Below are 20,014 nucleotides of genomic sequence, written 5' to 3'. Positions count from 1 at the left end.
TTAACAGATGCTTTCCATTACAGCATAAAACTTCAAAATTTAAGTATAGGTTTGTCTCACAAAAGACCGATTAAAGAAATCATATTTTCCCAGTCACTTACATTAAAATTTCAGAAATGTACTCTAAAAAGAATTGGCCCTAGGCAAAATTACACCACCTGCTGCCAGAATGTTCCATGTCACTGAAAAATAGTCTGTCAGACTGCAGAGGAAAAGATCCCAATAACCCATGGGTGTTATCCTTCAGTAAAATAGTTAAAAACAAACATCTCTCTTTGAAGAGGTTTGAATTATTTATTACATTGCTCACATCATTCTGTGCACCTGCTGCAAGCCGTCCAGCAGGCCCTCTGAAATGCTATTCAAGGTGGGTGGGCTTCCGCAGATCCATTTTATCAACAGTCAACTACTGAATGTTTGCTGTTTGCGAACCATGGTCCTGGTACGATGAAGAATACTAGAGATTCCTTTTTCACTGGTTCTGGCTCACAAGGCTCTTATAATATAGTTACATAGTTAGAGACAAGCTGCATTTATTTGATGTTTGACAACTATATATTTAGTATATTTGATAACTATATATTTAGTGAGCGCCTACTATGCACCAAGCACTACTGTAAGAATTACAACAATGAACAAAATAATCAACAATTCTGCCCTCATGGAGCTTACAATCTGTGAGAGTGCGTGTGTCTGTGTGCGTGTGTGTAAGGAAGGGTAGTCAATAAACAAAATAAGAAGTTACATTGTGTTTTAGAAGGCATGTAGGATCAAGTTAATTTACAGCTAGGAAATTTACATTTGGGAAAGCTAATTTACAGGTAGTTAACCTACAGATAGGACAGTTCTATCCTTATCTCTGAGAAGCCTCTGGCATTCCCAGGGCCAGTTTATTTACTGATGGTTTTCAACCTGCACAACCAGTTAGCCAGCATGGCTTGATTATGTCAGCAGAGGGGCATAAAAGACCCCCTGGGAACTTCTTCACAGATGTTAGTGTTCAATCCGGGGTACACTGTGTACAATAAGGACATGGGAAGCTTATGCCTGGTGTCTCTCAGATCCCTCATGCCTGCCTATCCTCTTTTTCTTCTGTACTTTATCCTTTGCATTTAAATAAAAACCTTAAGTGAGTATGCTCAGTGGAGTTTTGTGGGTCCTAAATATCTGGACCTGCGAAACCTTTGCAAAAGGTGGTAAGTGCTCAGAGAAAAACAAAGCAGGAAAAGGGACTGGAGCAATGCAGAGAGGTTACATCTGAATAGGATGATCATGAGAGGCCTCACTGAGAGGGTAATATATGAGCAAAGATTTTAAAAGGAAGGGGATGAATCTTGCAAACAACTGGGGAAAATCATTCCAATCAAAGGAAAGAATATGTGCAAAGGCATTGCCCAGTATGTTTAAGAAGCAGCAAGGACGTTGCTGTGGCTGGAGCAGATATGAAGCCAAAGAAGTAACAGAAAGCCAGACTGAATAAGGCCTTGTAAATAACTGTGAGGACTTTTTTTTTTAGGCAGGAGTGACTTCATCTGTACAGTGACGATCACTGACAGCTGAACTGAGGACAGAATAGGGGGTGGAGGAAGGGCCTGGGTAGAACAGGGAGACCAGTTTGGAGGCTATTAGAATAATCCAGGTGAGAAACGGCGATGCTCTGGACCATTGGAAGTGATAAAGGTGGAGAGCAGTAGTCACATTCTGTATATATTCTGAAGGTAGAGCTAAAAGGATTTATAGACAGCCAGGATGAGAGAGAGAAGAGTGAAGCATGACTTCAAAGTTTCTGGCCTAAGCAAATGAAAGAATGCTGCTTCCACTAGAGCACTACAGTCAGAACAGGGGCTAAGAATTAGCAATTCAGATAGGGAATGTTAAAAAGTTTGAGGATGTCTACTAAACATACAAGTCAAAATGTCTAGCAGGCTGAGTATCACACAGAGGAGTTTCACTGCCCAAAAAGTCCTCTGTGCCCTGCCTCTTCACCCCCTCCCCCACCCATGACCAATCAGACAACCACTGATCTTTCTACTGTCTCCATAGTTTTGCCTTTTCCAGAATGTTACATACTTGGAACCATACATTTTGTTGCTTTTTTAGATTGGCCTTTTTCACCTAGTAGTATACATTTAAGGTCCCTCCAAGTCTTTTCATGGCTTGACAGCTCATTGCTCTTTAGTACTGAATAATATTTCTTTGTCTGGACACTTAACAGTTTACTTATTCATTTACCTACTGAACAACATCTTGGTTGCCTCCAAGTTTTGGCACTTATGAATAAAGCTGCTATAAAAATCATGTGTAGGTTTTTGTGTGGACATCAGTTTTTATGGGGTTTTTTAGTTTTTTTTAAATTAACTGAAGCAATGTGGTGTTTTGTTTGCTTGTTTGCTAAGGAAAATTCGTCCTGAGCTAACATCTGTGCCAATCTTCCTCTGTTTGGTATGTGGATCACCACCACAGCATGGCCACTGCCGAGTGGTGTAGGTCTGCACCCAGGAACCGAATCTGGGCTGCCGAAGTGGAGCATGCCGAACTTAACCACCAGGTCACAGGGCTGGTCCGTGGACACAAGTTTTCACCTCCTTCAAGCAAATACCAAGGAACACGATTGCTGCATCGTATTGTAAGAGCATATTTAGTTTTACGAGAAACTGTCTTCCAAAGTGGCTGTACCATTTTGCATTCCTACCAGCACTATATGAGAGTTTGTGTTGTCCACACTCTCACCAGCATTTGGTGTTGTCAGTGTTCCAGATTTTGGCCATTCTAACAGGTGTGTAGTGATATATCTCAGTGTTGTTTTAATTTGCATTTCTATTGACATACTACATACAGCATCTTTTCATATGCTTATTTGCCACCTGTATATCCTCTTTGGTGAGGTCTGTTACGGTCTTTGGTCCATTTTTAAATCAGGTTCTCTGTTTTCTTATTACTGAGTTTTAAGAGTTCTTTGTATATTTTGGAGAAGAGTTCTTTACCAGATGTGTCTTTTGCAAATATTTTCTCCAAGTCTGTGGCTTGTCTTCTCATTTTCTTGACATTGTCTTTTGCTGAGCATTTTCTAATTTTAATAAAGCCCAGCTTATCAGTTATTTCTTTCACGGATCATGCTTTTGGTGTTATATCTAAAAAGTCACTGCCATACCCAAGGTCATGTAGGTTTTCTCCTATGTTATCTCCTAGGAGTTACAGTTTTGCATTTTACATTTAGGTAGGATGCTCATGTTTTATTTCAGAGAAATCCATCCCTGCTAAAAATCTATGAACCCAATACATCCAGTCCCAGAGTGAATGATTTCAGAGTGCCGATTACCTGCCCTAACTGTAAAAGTACTCAGCATTGAATATGACTAATTGTACACTGACACCATAAGGCTTTAAAAGAGCTATGTTAACTAACTAAAAGCAGTAAAATCAAAGTCAAAGGGAACGAGTTTTTAAAATAATGTTGTTTTGTTCTTCTGCTTAGAGATTCTTACAGGGAATACGGAAAATACAGAAAATGATCCCCTATAATCCCACTATCTGAACATAACCACTGATAATGTCTGAAATGTTTTCTTCCATTCTTGGCATGCACACATACTCAAATACAAAATAAATATAATTGGGATATTGTGTACAGTCTTACATCTTTGGAGTTCTTTTGTCACTTAACATTGGAAATATTTTTCCAAGTTCTATTTTTCCATGTGCTTCAAAAGCATAACTTTTAATGATTATATAGTATTCTACAGTATGTATGTGCTAACATTTATTTTACCAAGACATCTCCAATTTTCCCCACTGTGGGGAACACTAAGATGAATTGCTCCATACACCAATCTCTATCTCACTGCTGTCTTAAGAAAATTTCTCAGGGCTGAGTTAAGGGCAATCCTCTTACGTGTCTTGACACACATGGCCAAACTGCTTCTCAGTGCAGCTGTTCAGATTTGACACTCCTACCAGCAGCATACTAAATATTCTTCTCAAATTGTTGCCAATTTGACAAATAAAAAATACATTTAATTTGAGGTTCTTTCATTATCCTAGGCTATGCATCATTTTCATATGCTTATTAGCCATTTATATTTCTTTTGTGAACCATCTATTCACGTCTTTTACTCATTATTATATTGAAATGTGTAGTATTTTTCTTAAGATTTATAAAAGCGCTCTAATATTATATTAGGAAGATAGCCTTTGTTCTGTCCACAAATAATTTTTTCCATGTCAATACCTTCTAATTTTGTTTTTTTTTTGACAATTTGACATGCAAACATTTAAAATTTTTATGTAGTCAAATCTAAAGAGCTTTTCCTCTGTAATTCTTCCACTGCTTTACGCTTAGAGAGAATGTATTTTCTATATGAAATTCAAAATCTCAATCAAAACTTCTAAAAAATTGAAATGAGCAGAAATTTTCATACTACAAGATTCAATTTAAAGCACTTTCATGATGTTCAAGGGAAGATACTATCTATGGAGAACAAAACTAACATTTATTGGCTACCAATAATATATGACTTTGTTCTAGATACTTATCAGACATTTTCTAATTTAATCCTCATTTTATTATCTCAATTTTAAAGATGAGAAAACAAAACAATTCAGAGAGGTTAAACAGTAGTTTACAGAAAGAAAGTCAGAGCTACTCTCAAGGAGAGACTGTCTAAGCAGACTCATCCACCCCAAGTTGGTTACTCACCTCTTCATCGATTTTATCTTCTAGAGCATCAATATGACGTTCTTTAAGAAATCGCTGTGTTTTTTCCAACTGGTATTTCACTAATTCCTCTATGGCATCTTTCTCTTCCTTGTCAACAAATTCTTGTACTGCTTCGCCCATTCCCCTTTCTGTTAGAAGTGAGAGCTGTACATTCTACAAGAAGAGATGCAAATCACTGGATGCAGAAATTAGTATCCTTTACAAAATAATTCTATATGAGCAAGGAAAATTTACAGAATAATGTTACCCGTGAAAAAGACAAACAAGTCATCTACTTATTGAAGGGAAAAACAAAACAAAACAAAACAATGGACAGTAATTAAGCCTACTGATAAATATTGAGGGCCAGAGAAAGCAAAGCAAAAACAACAAAAGGGAGGAGAGTTCAGGACAGGTGAAAATGTGGAGGCTGGGACAGAGTCCAGAAATGGCAGCTGATGATTAAGAGAGATTCAGTTAACCAGTGTGGTAGGCAGAACAATGGCCCCCTAAAGATGTCCAGATCCTAATGTCTGGAACCTATGAATATGTTACCTGGCAAAGAAGAACTAAGGTTGATAATCAGCTGGTTGTAAAATTGGGAGATTATCAGGGACTATCCAGGTGTAATCACAAGTATCCTTAAAAGTGGAAGAGAGAGGCAGAAGAAGGGAATCAGAGACATAATTGAGGAAAGATGGCCAGAGAGACACCACAGTGCTGGCTTTGAAGATGGAAGAATGGGGCCATGAGCCAAGAAACACGGGCACCTCCAGAAGCTGGAAAAGACAAGGAAATGCATTCCCCCCTAGAGCCTCCTGAAAGCACAGCCCTGCTGACATCTCAGTTTAGGGCCAGTGAGACCAGTACCAGATTTCTCAACTACAGAACTACAAGGTAAGAAGTTTGTGTTGTCGTAAACCAGTAAGTTTGTGGAAATTTGTTTCAGCAGCAATAGAAAACTAATAATACAACCAGAGGATCTTATAGTGGCATACACTCAGGACAACAAGAATAGCTTCACCATTGCATGGCTAAATCGATAAACTAATTCTGAAATTATACCCAGATGCAAGAAAATTAAATCTTGGATTCAGACTTATGCAGTAGAAGTAAAAAGAAAGTAAGAAGATAATATCGGGGCCAGCCCAGTAGCGTAGTGGTGAAGTTCACGTGCTCTGCTTTGGTAGACCTAGGGTTCGCCGGTTCAGATCCTGGGCCGGAACCCAGCACCACTCATCAAGCCATGCTGTGGTGGCATCCCACATAGAAGAACTATAAAGACATACAACTATGTACTGGGGCTTTGTGGAGGGGAAAAAAAAAAAGAGGAAGATTGGCAACAGATATTAGCTCAGGGCCAATCTTGAAAAAAAAGAGAAAGAAGATAATAACATCAACAATAATAGCCACAATAAAAACAATATTAATAATTAACATTAATTGACCACTTATTTTTCTTGATGTGTAATAACTATAAATGAATGTAATTAATTGTTACCCTACTTACTTCATGGAAACATTCTGAGGATTCATTTTGTTTAATCAATTAATACATATCCTAAATTAAAATCTATTACTGTAAGACAGCCATTATTCCAAATATGAACTGTAATTAAGAAATTACCTTCTCTGCGGTTTGGAAATACTGTTTCACAAGGTCTTCTACCCTTAGAGTTGTTCCTTCTGCAGGTTTTGTGATGAGCTTCCCAAAGTTGATCTCTTCTCCTAGAAAAAAGAAGTCCATGAAATAATAGTGACTTCTATCATGAAGTGAAGGTGCCCAAACTCATTGCACATTGCTGTCAGTGGAGGAGGAACGGCCAAACTTTATCAACTGTCAGCTTGCTCAACATGGTAAATTTTGAGACAAAAACATGGCATTTTTGCTAATAGCTACAGCTCTTCCCCAAAGTCTGTATTTCCTTTCCATATCTCCAGTAGTATGTCTCTTGCAGCTGTTCTCACAGAGTGGTCCAGAGACCTCTGGGGATCCCCAAGACCCTTTCAGGGGGCACTCAAGGTCAAAACTATTTTCATACTAATACTAAGATGTCATTTACCTTTTCCACTGTATTGACATTTGCAGTGATGATACAAAAGCAATCGTGGTAAACTGCCAGCACCTTGGGATGAGTCAAGGCAGTGGCTGGGAACTCTAGTCACCACCACGTACTCACAGTTCAAAACAAAACGAAACAAGTTAGTTTCACTTAAGTATGTCCTTGATGAAACAGTAAAAATTATCAACTTAATTAAATCTCAGCCGCTCAGTACACTTTTTAATATTCTGTGAGACAAATGGGATGTATGCTTAACGCACGTTAGCTGCATTCCTAAGCAGGATGGTCATCTCAAAAAACAGTAAGTGAAAAATAAAAAGAATACTGGACAAGAAGTCAAGAAGCATCAAGTCCAGTATCTGCTCTGCTGATAACCTTTGTCAGGGAAATGAAAATTAAGTGTCTGGCAGGTGCTGAACCTGGTGTTGAAAACACAATGATAAAAAGACAGGATACTTGCCCATCAGAACAAATGATTACAATACACGGTAGCAACTGCTATAACGAACGTGAGAACAGAAGATATAACACACAGAGAAGAAATTAATTCTTCTCAAAGAAGGTTGAAAATAATTTGCACATATCAAATGCAGCTGTCATTTGAACCAAGACTTGTAGAATGAATATGATTCACTAAGCAAAAGAGAAAAAATATTTGAGGCAGAGGAAAAAGTACACGCAAAGTCCTAGACGGTGCAGAGGCACAAAGTGCAGTGTGCCTCCTGCGAAGTGGTGAGGACAAGTGAACAGAAATCTTTTGTTAATTTCATGACAGGAGAATTAACATTACTTCATAAATATGACTGCTACATTTTACTATACCAAACACTACGTTAAGATCATTTACAAACAGTATGTCATCTAAACCTCACGACAATCCTAGGAGGCAAGAATAGGTACAATCCTGATGTTATAGACATCAGAGAGGTCAAGTAATTTGCACAACAACACACAAGCAGTTAAGTAGCAGAGCTGGCCAAAACAATGAAAAATGCTTTCAATAAAACATACACTGTTTCCATTAAGCTATTTATGTTTAAACAAAAAAGGAATTAAAACTATGGATGAAACTCAAGTAATATAAAGTACTAATTCTATATTCTGTATTCCTACAAATGTTACACCCATAAAATTTCAAGGAATTGATAAGGATGCATAATTAAAGTAAGCCATATCAATAAGCAACTAATTAAAATTCACAGCATAAAAATATGATTCTCTGATAGGGATTTTTTCCCCTAAAACAGTATTCCATGAGCTCTACTGAAATAGCTGAATGATGTTTCAGGTTGAATTAACATCTTGCACAATTTTGATCACAATTTGACAGTGAAAACAGAAGCCCATTAAATCCAGCTTACTGAAAACCTCAGCGGCTCACTTGTAAACAAGGGCCAGAGTGTCCTATGAAAATTCTCTGACTCAATAGCTCTAAGGGGAAGAGCCTCTCTATTAAAGATGATCAGTATTTCTCACAAAGAAGCACTATTTCAGTCAGATGACCTGTTTTCATAAGTACTAAAATAAAGGCAACTAGTTTTTACGAAATTTAATTGGAAATTAATTACCTGATCATCAGAAATATCAAACTACGGGACACCTCTTATTTCATAAATCACTGTACACTCCAAAGCTGGAATACTTAAGAACGAGAAATTTGAGAGCATATTCTCTGAATATTAATAACATATAGGCAATAAATCCCTCAGTCTGTGTTACTCAGCAGCACTGTTTAGAAACACTACATTTGCAGAGAAAGTCTTCTGTTTCTTACTGATATCTACAGGCTTAAAAATGATTGCTATAATTTTTAGAAGACAAGAGATTTAATTATTATCAGTTTATTTGTCAAGATATTAAAAAGAATCATACTAAAACATTTTCCATTATTATTTTATACTTCTTTTATTAATTGATTTACATAAACTCTATAAGAGCATTTTTTAACATTTAAAAATAACTAGCTTACCTGTGTTTTCCTTTTGTTCTTTATGCCTGAAAAAATGGATAATATCTTTTGGATTAGCTACCCGATCCACAAACTTCTGACTAAAGCGAAGAACACTGAAAGGTTCAAAACCTCCACTATAGTCCACCTGGAAACACAGAATAAGCTATGAAGGCTGGAAAACAGTTTGCTAATGTCAGTTTTTATATTTATGCTCAATATTTTTAAGTTAATAAATTAATTTTCTATGATTCATTTTAAAGATCATGATGGTGTTACACCACTTATACTACTGAGGAAACAAAGCTTTGAAGGTTTATAAGCTTATGCAAAACACTTTGTTCAATGGAATCAACCTACAGCAAGAATTCCCACAATGTCAGAATGATTACATCTCCTCATGATAACACTAATAGTCTAGGCACCAGGAGTACCATCTGAAAAGGAGGTGGAATTTCTAAACAGACTTTTAAACTTTTAAAACAGAAAGAAAATTCTCCACCAAAATAAAATGCCAGCACTATATATATGAATTAATTGGTCCATCATCTTAAGGATATGCTTTCATACTAGACAAGGATAAATGATGAGAAAAACCCACGGAGGAAAAGAATCAAATCTGAGGGCTTTGAGAAATGATTACCTTCAAACATAGTATCTATTTAGAACTAACAATTGCTCTCAAGGCAGGCTCTTTCTAAAGAAGTCTATAGTGGTACACAGACATTTACAAAGAAAAATACTACACTGCTTTCTAAGAGAGAGAATTATTTTCCTAAACCAGCTGTTCTCAAAATATGCTCTGGGAAGTAGCATTGTACCGCATCACCCTATCCAGACTATGCCTTAACCTCCACCCCACTTACACTCTTCATCACACGTAGCACCAGCTGATGTTTCGTTCACTTATTTGCTATCTGTTTATTATGTCTCTCTTCACATCTCCACCTCCCATAAACTCCACAAGTTTAAAACCTTGTCTGTTTTACCGTTACTGTGTCCCCAAGCATGCAGAACAGAAGGTACTCGATAAATATTCATTCACTGAATCAATGAATTAATGAGGGTCCTCTAGTTGATACAATGCGCTTTTGCAATATTACTTTCATGAAAATATCTGTTCTTTTGTTTCAGGAATGAATTAACAATTTACTGTGTTGAGGAAAAAGAATGCCAATTTTCTATTTAAGTCTGGTTGGTTCTAATGGTGTCAGGCAGACACAGACGAGAAACATGGGATCTTCTGCCACAATAAAGAGGCCTATGTGTTCCGCCAAAGCAACAATGTTTGTTACCCAGAACATCTCTACAGCTGCCATGCTATAACACAGAAAATGCTAAATGCTCACACTCTTGGGTTCCCCCAAAACTCTTGAGATATTTTAACAATTATACTCCAACCTAGCTTTATTTGTAATTTTATGTTCCTAAGAGTCACAAAATTTGTTCATTAAGCAAACTTTACTAGTGGCCGCAATGTGCTAGGTGCTCTGCTAAGAGCCAGGAATATAAGCATAAATAAAACACAGTCATGGTTTCAAGAAATTCACAAGCTCAATGGGAAGACAAATATGTATATAAATAACCACAAGCAGAATGTAAATAGTGCTCTAAGAAGTATGAACAAAGTAGACTGAGGACACAAAGGAAGAAGCATCAACTCTGAAGGGAGGTCAAGAAAGGCTTCTTTGAAGAGGGGAGGATTTAGTGGGTGTTGAAGGAGATATTTCGGAAGAAAGGGAGAAGCATATTCCACGCAGCAGAATCAGCATGGGCAAAGATGTGAAGAGTGAAATAAACCCCACTGGGCCCAGGGAACAGTAACTCTTAGTCCAATATAACTGGAGTTTAGGATTACTGGCAGGAAAAGAAGGTAGCAGCCAAAGAGGTCGATTTAGACCAGGTCATGTAGACCTTTGAATGTCATCTAAGAGTTTAAACTTATTCATAATACAAGGTGTTAAGTGCTAGGAGATCATTAAATCATTTTCAGCAGTAAAGGCATGCAAGATTGTACTTTACAAAGATTATTTTGGCATTATTGTGGATAGGCTAGGGGTGGGGAGAGGGGAAACTGGAGGCAGAGACAGGTAGGAAGCTGCCGCTATAGGCCAGGTAAGAAATAACCAGAACTCAACTACAACGACAATGGGATAGAGAGAAAGGACGAGATTATTTACTCTGCACCAGGCACTACTTAATTCATGTAGCTCTTGTAAATCTAGGAAGTACAAACCAAGGGACAAGAGATCCGGTTGCTCAGGTCACATGGCTAGTAGCAGAGCGAGGATGAAGCCTAGGCAGTCTGGCTCTAGATTGTATGCTTGACCCTCATGCTCTATATCCCAGGGCTTCTCAAATTTTAATATGCACACAAATCTCTCGGGGATCTTGTTAAAATGCACTTCAGTGGGTCTGACGTGGGGCCTGAGATTCTGCATTTTTAAGAATCTCTCAGGTGATGCCAATGCTGCTGGTTTGAGGACCGCACTCCTTGAACACCAGGCTTTAGAGGGACTCCTGGACCACAACCAAGAGGTCTAAGCTGGAGGTAAAGATCTAGAAATCGTTACTATATAGGTGGTCATGAAAGCCATATGCCTGGACTGAAAAGAGGGCTAACTAGGAAATAGATGGGGACAAATATTACTCAAAGAAGAGAACACCAAAGAGCGATTCAGTAAGATGAAAAAAGACCACTGGATGTGACAACTGAAGGTCATCTTTTCCACCTGAGATGGTGGGTCAGAGCCTTGATTATAACGGATTGAAGAACAGAAGGTTAGATGAGCAGTATAGGCTATGTATTCTGAGGCGTTTGGAAGAAAATAAAAAAGACAGGGTAGGAGCTAGGAGACGGAAAGGCACAGGGGCAAAAAAAGAGGTTTGTTGTTATTTGTTTGTTTATATCATGACAGAAAAGATAACCAGGTTTATAGGCATAGGAAACACTCCAATTGCTTAGAATTTATTAATGCCCTTAACTACTCATTAATTCTTTCAATGTATTTATCATGCACTTGTTATATGCCCGGAACTGTTCTGGGATCTTTGGATGTATCAGTTAACAAAATTCACAATGTTCCATGGTTTTGTGGAGCTTACAGTTTTGTATTTGAGGACAAACAATAACCAAAATAAATAAGTTGTATATAATAAGTTAGGAAAATGTGTTGTAGGAAAAAGGAAAAGAAAAAGTAGAGGAGGGTAAGTGAAATGAGGAGCGTTGGAGAAGGCGTGGGGCTGCAATCTTAATCAGGGTGGGGCCTCACTGAGGTGACATTTGAGCAGACCTGACAGAGGTGAGTGTGTCTGCTTTGTTTGAGGAACTGCAAGACGGCCAAGGCACCTGAAATGGAGTGAGAGGAGGGGAAGCTGTAGAGGATGAAGTCAGAGAGCTCGGCAAACCTCTCAAATACAACAGACTATTGAGAAAATGAAGAAAATAAAAAATACCAAACCTATCAGAATTAAACTATCGTCAAGTCCTGACAGCTTTATTATTTTTGCTGCCCAATGGAGAGTGCTCTTATTACTATATGTACTCTCCTTACTGCTTTCCAAAAAAGAAAAATTCACGTGAACTGTACAACACCATCTTCTGAGAATCAATACAGTTTAATGCATAGGACTTACTCGCAGTCGTATAAGAGGCTTCTCTGGCTGTCGAGAATTTCCCAGACGTTCCCGTTCAGCGTTTTCTAGCATTTCTTCAATCTCAAAATAAAAATAGTCATGATTGGGGGAAGGGTACTACTGGCATCTAGTGGGTAGAGGTCAGAGAGATACTGTTAAAATCCTACAAAGCACACGACAGCCTCCCACAATAAAGAATTACCCAGTCTAACACGTCAATGTGCCAAGGTTCAGGGACCCTGGGGTTCCTGACTACCGTAGGCCTGGCCAATCAATTAATTTTCCATCTCCCCAGCTTCAGAGATTCAGGTTAGGGACAAGTCCATGACCTTAGTCCAGTGAAATTCAGTGCTGGGGTTTATTTGGAACAACTGGAAAAAATGATTCTTTCAGCTGTAAGGATAATGTAAGTCTGTGGGCTACCATGTGAAAACTCCTTCCTTATAGTGAAGCTTAAGAGAGAAACCATCAGAGCGGGTGGCACAGGGCTAGACACAAAAATAGAGACAGAGAAATTTATAATCTTAATATGAGTTTCTGGATCTAGTCATCTTGAAACTAGCATACTCTTAAACTTTTCAGTTATGTCAGCTACATGCTGCTAGTAAAACTGTGACACGGGACAAGCTACTTTACCTAAGTTTCAGTTCCTCTTCCTGTAAAATGTGGATGGTAGAATGCACCTACCTATAGCATTGTTGAGTGCATTAAATGCAAAATGCCATCAATAGTGCCCAGAATATATAAGCAGTCAATGAATATCGGTGGTAATTATTATCGTTATTACTACCTCATGATTTTTTGAGAAAAAAATGCAAAGCAGAAGAGCTAACATGGAACACGAACTGAATATGTGTCAGCAATTAATGTTATTAAGCTGTCAACTTACACACTATTAAATGCATTCATGCAACTTCAGTAGTGGCTCGAGAATTTCTGCAGAGGTTTAGGGGTGGGAATCTGCATGGAGGGGAGGTATGGGACTTATGCTGAAGCTACAAGGTGCACAGCAAACACATTTTAAGATTTTATTCGGGGTAGCTTTCAGGGTGAAAGGGATGCCTAATGGAGATTATTAGAGAGGCGAGGCTCTCCTCAGCTACCATAATATCCTCCCATCCTCAAATTAAAGCCACTGCCTGCTTTCATAAATAAATGAACAAATTACCAAATTAGGATAAAAAGAGAAAAAAGATTATGTATATGTTTTTCAGAAGGAGGAAAGGAACCAGGAGGGGGGCTTAATTAAAGTTTCCTCTCTATATAACATTCCTCCATCTAGAAGACTTAAAAAAAAGATGTTCGGGGCCGGCCCTGTGGCCTACTCTTGAGTTTGGTGCACTCTGCTTCAGTGGTCTGGGTTTGGTCCGGGAAGCGGACCTACATCATTCACTGGCAGCCATGCTGTGGCAGTGACCCACATACAAAACAGAGGAAGACTGGCACAGATGTTAGCTTAGGGTGAATCTTCCTCAAGCAAAAAGAGGAAGATTGGCAACAGGTCTTAGCTCAGGGTGAATCCTCCTCAGAAAAAATTTAAGAGGCTCTTCGATACAACTAAACTCATTTATCAAACAACAGTGGTTCCTTACAGGCTTCGAGAGAGTGTAACAAATATAATGACTTCCCTCAACTCTACTGAAGTAATTAATTCAATGTAAATAATCTCTCAACTAAAGTAGATCTCATCAACCTTTAGAAGAATTACCTTCTCCAAACAGAAGTTTTGTATGGCTTGGGTTACTTTAGGATTATCTGGGTTAAAAATGTCTGGATGAGCAGCCAGAACAACGTCCTCCATAAAAAACTGCCGTACTGTGCAAAGAGGAATCTTCTGCATATTCATCTTCCTTCCTTTAACACGCAGCAAACCAACATGTCTGAAATGAGGAGGGAAGTGAAAGCCTAGTCACATGGGAAATGTCCTCAGGAAAATGTGCACATCACAACTACCATACCTCTAAGTTTCTACAAAATATTTCTTTATAAAATCACATCTTTGAAAATATTTTTTGGAATTTAATCTTAATGTTATATCACAGGAAAAAACGTTAAACACTCTTCTTCCTCAGAATAAAATCCACTCATCCATCATTTTTCCTGTCTGAACAAATATACAGTCTGGTGAGGGAAGACAGACATAACAATAAGTATAATAAAATGTTATCAGGACTATGACAGTAGTATATACAGTACATAGTATTACATATCTATGTATTATATGTGTGCATATATGTACGCACACACATAAATTAGCAGCAGAACTATGAAGAAAAAAAATCAGCAAACTTGTACCCTACTACCATGTTCTTTAAACCTATTATTATCATCATAACAAGCAGAACTTGAGTGGATTCAAAGGGTAAATAAAACCTGTTCTAAAAATTGGGTTTAATCACTATTAACTACTTTATCACATAATTCCCCCAAAGAATTAAAAGAAATGAGATATGCTATAATACTGCATTTATAACCAGAAAAATCTCATAAATGGTTTTAGGCGAAGGCGAATTTGTTTATAAATGGACTTTGTGAAATTAGTAATCATCATTTATAGCACTCTTACTCAAAATTTAATGAATAGAAATGTTAGTCTTGAATTTGCCTAATGATCAGCAAAATCATTAATACCGTTGGGATGCTGTCATGTTGAAAATGGTTTAAAATCTGGGAAAATAGCAAGAGTACATCAAATGATCAATCTTCATAAATAAATCAACCATATAAATAACAATATCATCAGTACCTTGAACCTATGGGATGATCAGATCATTATAGCAAGTATTTTTTAAAAACTGATTTGGAAAATGCAATTACTCACTTCTTTACAGCTTCTCCTGGGGAAAGAGAAGTAACCACTGAACTTCCAGGCTGTGATACATAGAAGAGTTGTTGTTCATTTTTGGTTGGAGCTATTTTACATTCATGCTCATGGCCCCAGATAACAAGATCAATGAAGTCATCCAAAAATTGTTCTGGAATGAAGTTAGTACTTCCATGTTTACTCCTATACCAAGATTTTAAAAAATAAATAATATCAATGTCCAGAGACACAGAAAAATTTCAATTAAGTCAGTCTACACAGATCTTTCTCCTTTCATTAAAGATTTACCACATCCTTTCTATGTGCCAAAACTGTGCAAGGGAGTGAGAATACAGAGATAATATCTAATTCTTACCCACAAAGGGATAACAAACTTGCAGGACACAGGCAAGCAGGAGCCCAAAAGAGAAAGCAGTCAATTCTACGTTAAGAGGCAGATCACGACAGGCTTTACATAGGATTAACTCCCACTTTGGACAAGTCAGAAAAGCATGGGCTCTATCAATAGTAAAAACCTAGTCTGATTATTGGTAAAAAAATTGGTCTGATTATACACCAAAAAAAGAATACAGAAAATGAAAAAGTGAGTTAAGTCTAAACTTTGTAGAATAAAAACAAATCTCTAAATACGTCTAGTCATTTGTTAACATTATCTGTTTCTTTTCTTGCTTATAAAAGTAATGGGAATAAGAACGTCAGTCTTAGATAAGAGACAAGAGTTTTCCACATTAAATAAAATATCATATGAACAAGAGATTTGCAAACTCTGCTTTTATACCTAGATTAGTTGTTATTATTCAAAGATGTGAAAACCCAAGGTGAGGGAAGACAAGAAGGAAGTTTCCCCTAACACTGATTTATATCCTTGGAAACTTAAGTAAAAGTGTTCAAGGGGCTAGCCCAGTGGTACAGCAGTTAAGTTCGCATGCTCCGCTTCAGCAGCCTGGGATTCACAGGTTTGGATCCTGGGCCTGGACCTATGCATCGCTTATCGAGCCATGCTGTGGAGGTGTCCCACACATAAAATAGAGGGAGATTGGCACAGATATTAGCTCAGGGACAATCTTCCTCAGCAAAAAGAGGAGGATTGGTGGCAGATGTTAGCTCAAGGCTAATCTTCCTCAAAAAAAAAGTGTTCAAATACTTCAACCCAGCATTCACTTAATATAACCAATATTTATTCATTCATCAAATATCTATGGAGAGTCTACTCTGTGCCAGGTGTGCCAGGCCCCTTCTAGATACTGAAGACACAGCAGTGAACAGAGTCCTTGCTCTAGTGGTGGAAACAAGCAATAATACAAAATGTATATGCATATGTGTGTACACATAATTTGTAAGGTAGTGATAGATGCTATAAAGAAAAATAAAAGGAAAAGTGACAGGGAAGGGGGATGCTACTATACATAGGGTGGTCAGGAAAGGCCTCTTCGACAGGTGACAAATGAGCAGAGAACTGAGATGAAAGATCAGCATGCAAGGGAAGCAAGTCCTAGGCAGAGGGATGAGCAGATGGCAAAGGTGAAGAGGTGGTTACAAGTTCAGTGAGTTCAAGAACAGCAGGATCAGTGTGGCTGAGCAGCACGAATGCAGGGAAGAGCAGGAAGTGAAATCAGAGAAGCAACAGGCTTATGTATCTAGCAATGTTTTTTATGTAGAAAACATCTGTCTAGGGTGTGATATCATCGCAACTACTGAAGAAGGTAGAATAACTCGAATACAACATGATGCAAATGTGCCTTCATGGAGCACTGACTCTTCAATGGAAGAGGGAAGATTATGCCGGTAGGCTGACTGGTTCATGACCTAGAAGTTTATCAAAACATCCTTATGGAGGGCTGGCCCCATTGCCGAATGGTTAAGTTTGCGCGCTCCGTTGCAGGCGGCCCAGTGTTTCGTTGGTTCGAATCCTGGGCGCGGACATGGCACTGCTCATCAAACCATGCTGAGGTGGCATCCCACATACCACAACTAGAATGACCCACAACAAAGAATATACAACTATGTACTGGGGGCCTTTGGGGAGAAAAAGGAAAAAATAAAATCTTTAAAAAAAAAAATCCTTATGGAAATATTTCGCATGACAAAGTCCTCTTCTGCTTCAGAGCCTACCTTCTTTTGCAGCAGGAGAAAGAAACTGGTCCATGCATAGGAACCAATGGGAAATTAAGTAAAATGTATAAGGCTGAAGGATTCTCTTTTAAAAAAGAAAACCTGTTTTTTCATAAGTCCATGAAAGCAATAACAAAATAAGTATCTAAGAATACAGAGGGTGACAAATAAACTGAACAGAACTATTAAAGAACCATGTAACCACAATGAAGGGGGTGGTAAAGTAAAGAGCTGACCTAGTAACTTTGCAAAGCAGTGTTTCGATTAGACAGAGTAAGGCTAAAGACCAAAATAACTTACACGAACACTGTACCTTAGTTGGCAAATCTGCATCTCACAGGGGTAGGGGTCAGCAATTTTGCAATTACTTTATATGTAACTCAGGATTGAAAAAAATAAGTAAATATATTGTAGGTAATACAACCCAGGTTTCTAACTGTTAGAGAAAGAAGTCACAAGTAAGGAAAAGGAAAAGACAAAAATGAACCCTGCAGGACTGGATTAGAATCAGTATGAACTCATGCTTGGTCTTCTTTATGCATATTTAGATAGACACAGAAATGCAGGATGTGTATGCATGGGTTAGTATACATACACATACTTCCTTAAACTCTGTTCACTGAGAGGGCTGAGAGAGCCCCAGCAGCAATAAGCACATCTAGTGGCTGTATCTGGATTTCCAAATACCACTCTCCAATAAAAGCAATCAGGACTCCTTGGAGAAGTGGTTGATTCCAGGACTAGGGTAGAAAAGAAAGATCAGCTTGGAGCATGTTGTGGTACTAGAAAGTTTAGGATGTGTCAAAAAAAAGGAAGAGGGCATGTTGAAAGGACACAGAGGTCAATGTCAAAGAGCTCCCAATGGTCAAAGTTGGAGCAATTTGAACAATAACAAAAAAAACTGATAGCATTAGACTATAACTCAAAGAATAAAATAAATATCCTTAAGGCATAACAACATAAATAACTGAATAAATAAATGAGAAAGATGGGACAAATCTTCCTCAGGAAAAATTTCAGTTAATAAGTGAAGAAAGAATGAGGGAAATAAAAAAATCACAATTACACCACCACAGTGTTAATTGCTGGAAAGAAGATCCACCAATGGAAGCTAAAATTAGTGGGCAAAAGTTTAAGGTAAAACAGGATATTTGCATAGTCTCAAAGTATTTTTCCCAAGATATTTATTAATATAAAGTGGAAAATGGGACGTTTACACTGGAGAAACCTGGTATATATCTTAATCAAACCAAATGATCGGGGATAACATCACCAGCAACTAACCAGCTATATACCAACATCATACTACCCATTCCCTTTAACGATGCCATTCCACCTTTCATTCTGGCTTAAATTCTTGGAATCACTTAGGACTTTTCCTTCTGACTTATTCCTACTTTGGGAAAGTAGAAAGCGTGGCAGAACTGGGAAGCCCTAAAGCAAGAAAGGAACAAACTCCCAGTGGTGCAAAGTTATATGGAGACCACACATATCAAAACTCTGGCCTGCTCCTCCTTTGAAATTCACACTGTTTATTCAAGAATGTATATACTTAGCGCTGGATAAGCACCAGAGTATTCTGTAGTCAAAGAACATCTGTTCAATAAATAACATATTATATAATCAGGCCCAAATTCCTTTGGGTTCTTAATATAATTTCTCAGCTTTGTCCCCTACATATCATTCTCACTGCCATCACTGTTCTCATCTCACTTTTTTTTTTACTGTAATGATCACATCATAAATCTTGCTTCTTCAAGTCTCTATTCCACTCAGTCAAGCCTGCACCCTTCCAACAGATTAAACTTCTTAAAACTACTAACAAAAGACAGCTGAGCTAACTATATTTATATTCTGGAAAAACACTTGCATATATCACCAGGAGATATGCATAAGAATGTTCATAACGAAAGGTTTAAAAAAGCAAAAACCTGGAAATAACGCAAAACCTTCACTAACAGGAGAAAGTATGACTGTATACATCAGTGAAAACAAATTACACTTTTAAGCACCACAACGGATGACTCTTAGTAATACTGAACATAAATAAGCCAGCTGCAAAATATACAGCATGGTTCCAGTTATACCAAAACTAAATAAAACACTCATTATGGATATACAAGTAAACAATATAGCAAAGCAATGGACTGATTAAATAAAAACTGAAGATAGTGCTTCCTCTGGGGTGTGGGAAAGAGACGGGGTCGGGGAAAGAAGGGCATGGGGTAATGTACTGGTAATGTTCCACTTTGCTGAATTTAGGAATACTCCTTTTATGGTCATTTTTACACCTTATCCATGTTGCTATAAATATTCTTTTGTAGGTATGAATATATATTGAAAACAACTTCAAAGTGCAGTCACACAAAGCATATCTAAGTTTTGCCTGATCTTGCATTGAATTTCAAAGAATAAGGAGCATTTTACTGAAATACGTAAGCCTAGAAACAGAGATTTGGGGAACCTCAAATACTTGACTCAAAAATTTTCAGTGAAAACCTTTACCTGTTCTGATGAATCACAAATAAGTTAAACCAAGAGTTCTCATCTTCTTTTGGTCTGAACATTGTTACTTTTTTATTGATGAACATTCTGTAGAGCCTTTCATCTGGAATGGATCCTGAAATGGACATGGCATTATTTTAAAACTAGTTTCTTAGTTGGTTTGAAAAAATAAATATGTTTTATTTCTAAAGTAGGTGCTTCTCTAAGTATTTCATTTTCCATTTAGAGAT

The 20,014-nt window shown here is 37.7% G+C and overlaps 1 protein-coding gene across 2 annotated transcripts in view; it reads right to left on the bottom strand.

Annotated features, from left to right (window-relative positions):
• The window catches only part of MRE11 (MRE11 homolog, double strand break repair nuclease), a 63,251-nt gene that overhangs the window by 31,916 nt on the left and 11,321 nt on the right, over nucleotides 1-20,014 (bottom strand). For both annotated transcript variants that reach the window (XM_014835394.3, XM_014835395.3), the window contains exons 7-13: nucleotides 19,785-19,899; nucleotides 15,165-15,350; nucleotides 14,052-14,223; nucleotides 12,344-12,424; nucleotides 8,729-8,855; nucleotides 6,324-6,424; nucleotides 4,697-4,870 (exon numbers count right to left, since the gene is read on the bottom strand). In XM_014835394.3, the coding sequence (XP_014690880.3) occupies nucleotides 4,697-4,870; nucleotides 6,324-6,424; nucleotides 8,729-8,855; nucleotides 12,344-12,424; nucleotides 14,052-14,223; nucleotides 15,165-15,350; nucleotides 19,785-19,899 (956 nt within the window). The remainder of the gene's footprint in view (nucleotides 1-4,696; nucleotides 4,871-6,323; nucleotides 6,425-8,728; nucleotides 8,856-12,343; nucleotides 12,425-14,051; nucleotides 14,224-15,164; nucleotides 15,351-19,784; nucleotides 19,900-20,014) is intronic.

This window comes from Equus asinus, chromosome 20, assembly GCF_041296235.1.
Source record: "Equus asinus isolate D_3611 breed Donkey chromosome 20, EquAss-T2T_v2, whole genome shotgun sequence".
In the NCBI taxonomy this organism is placed as follows: Eukaryota; Metazoa; Chordata; class Mammalia; order Perissodactyla; family Equidae; genus Equus; species Equus asinus.
This window is presented reverse-complemented; position numbering and strand designations above follow the sequence as displayed.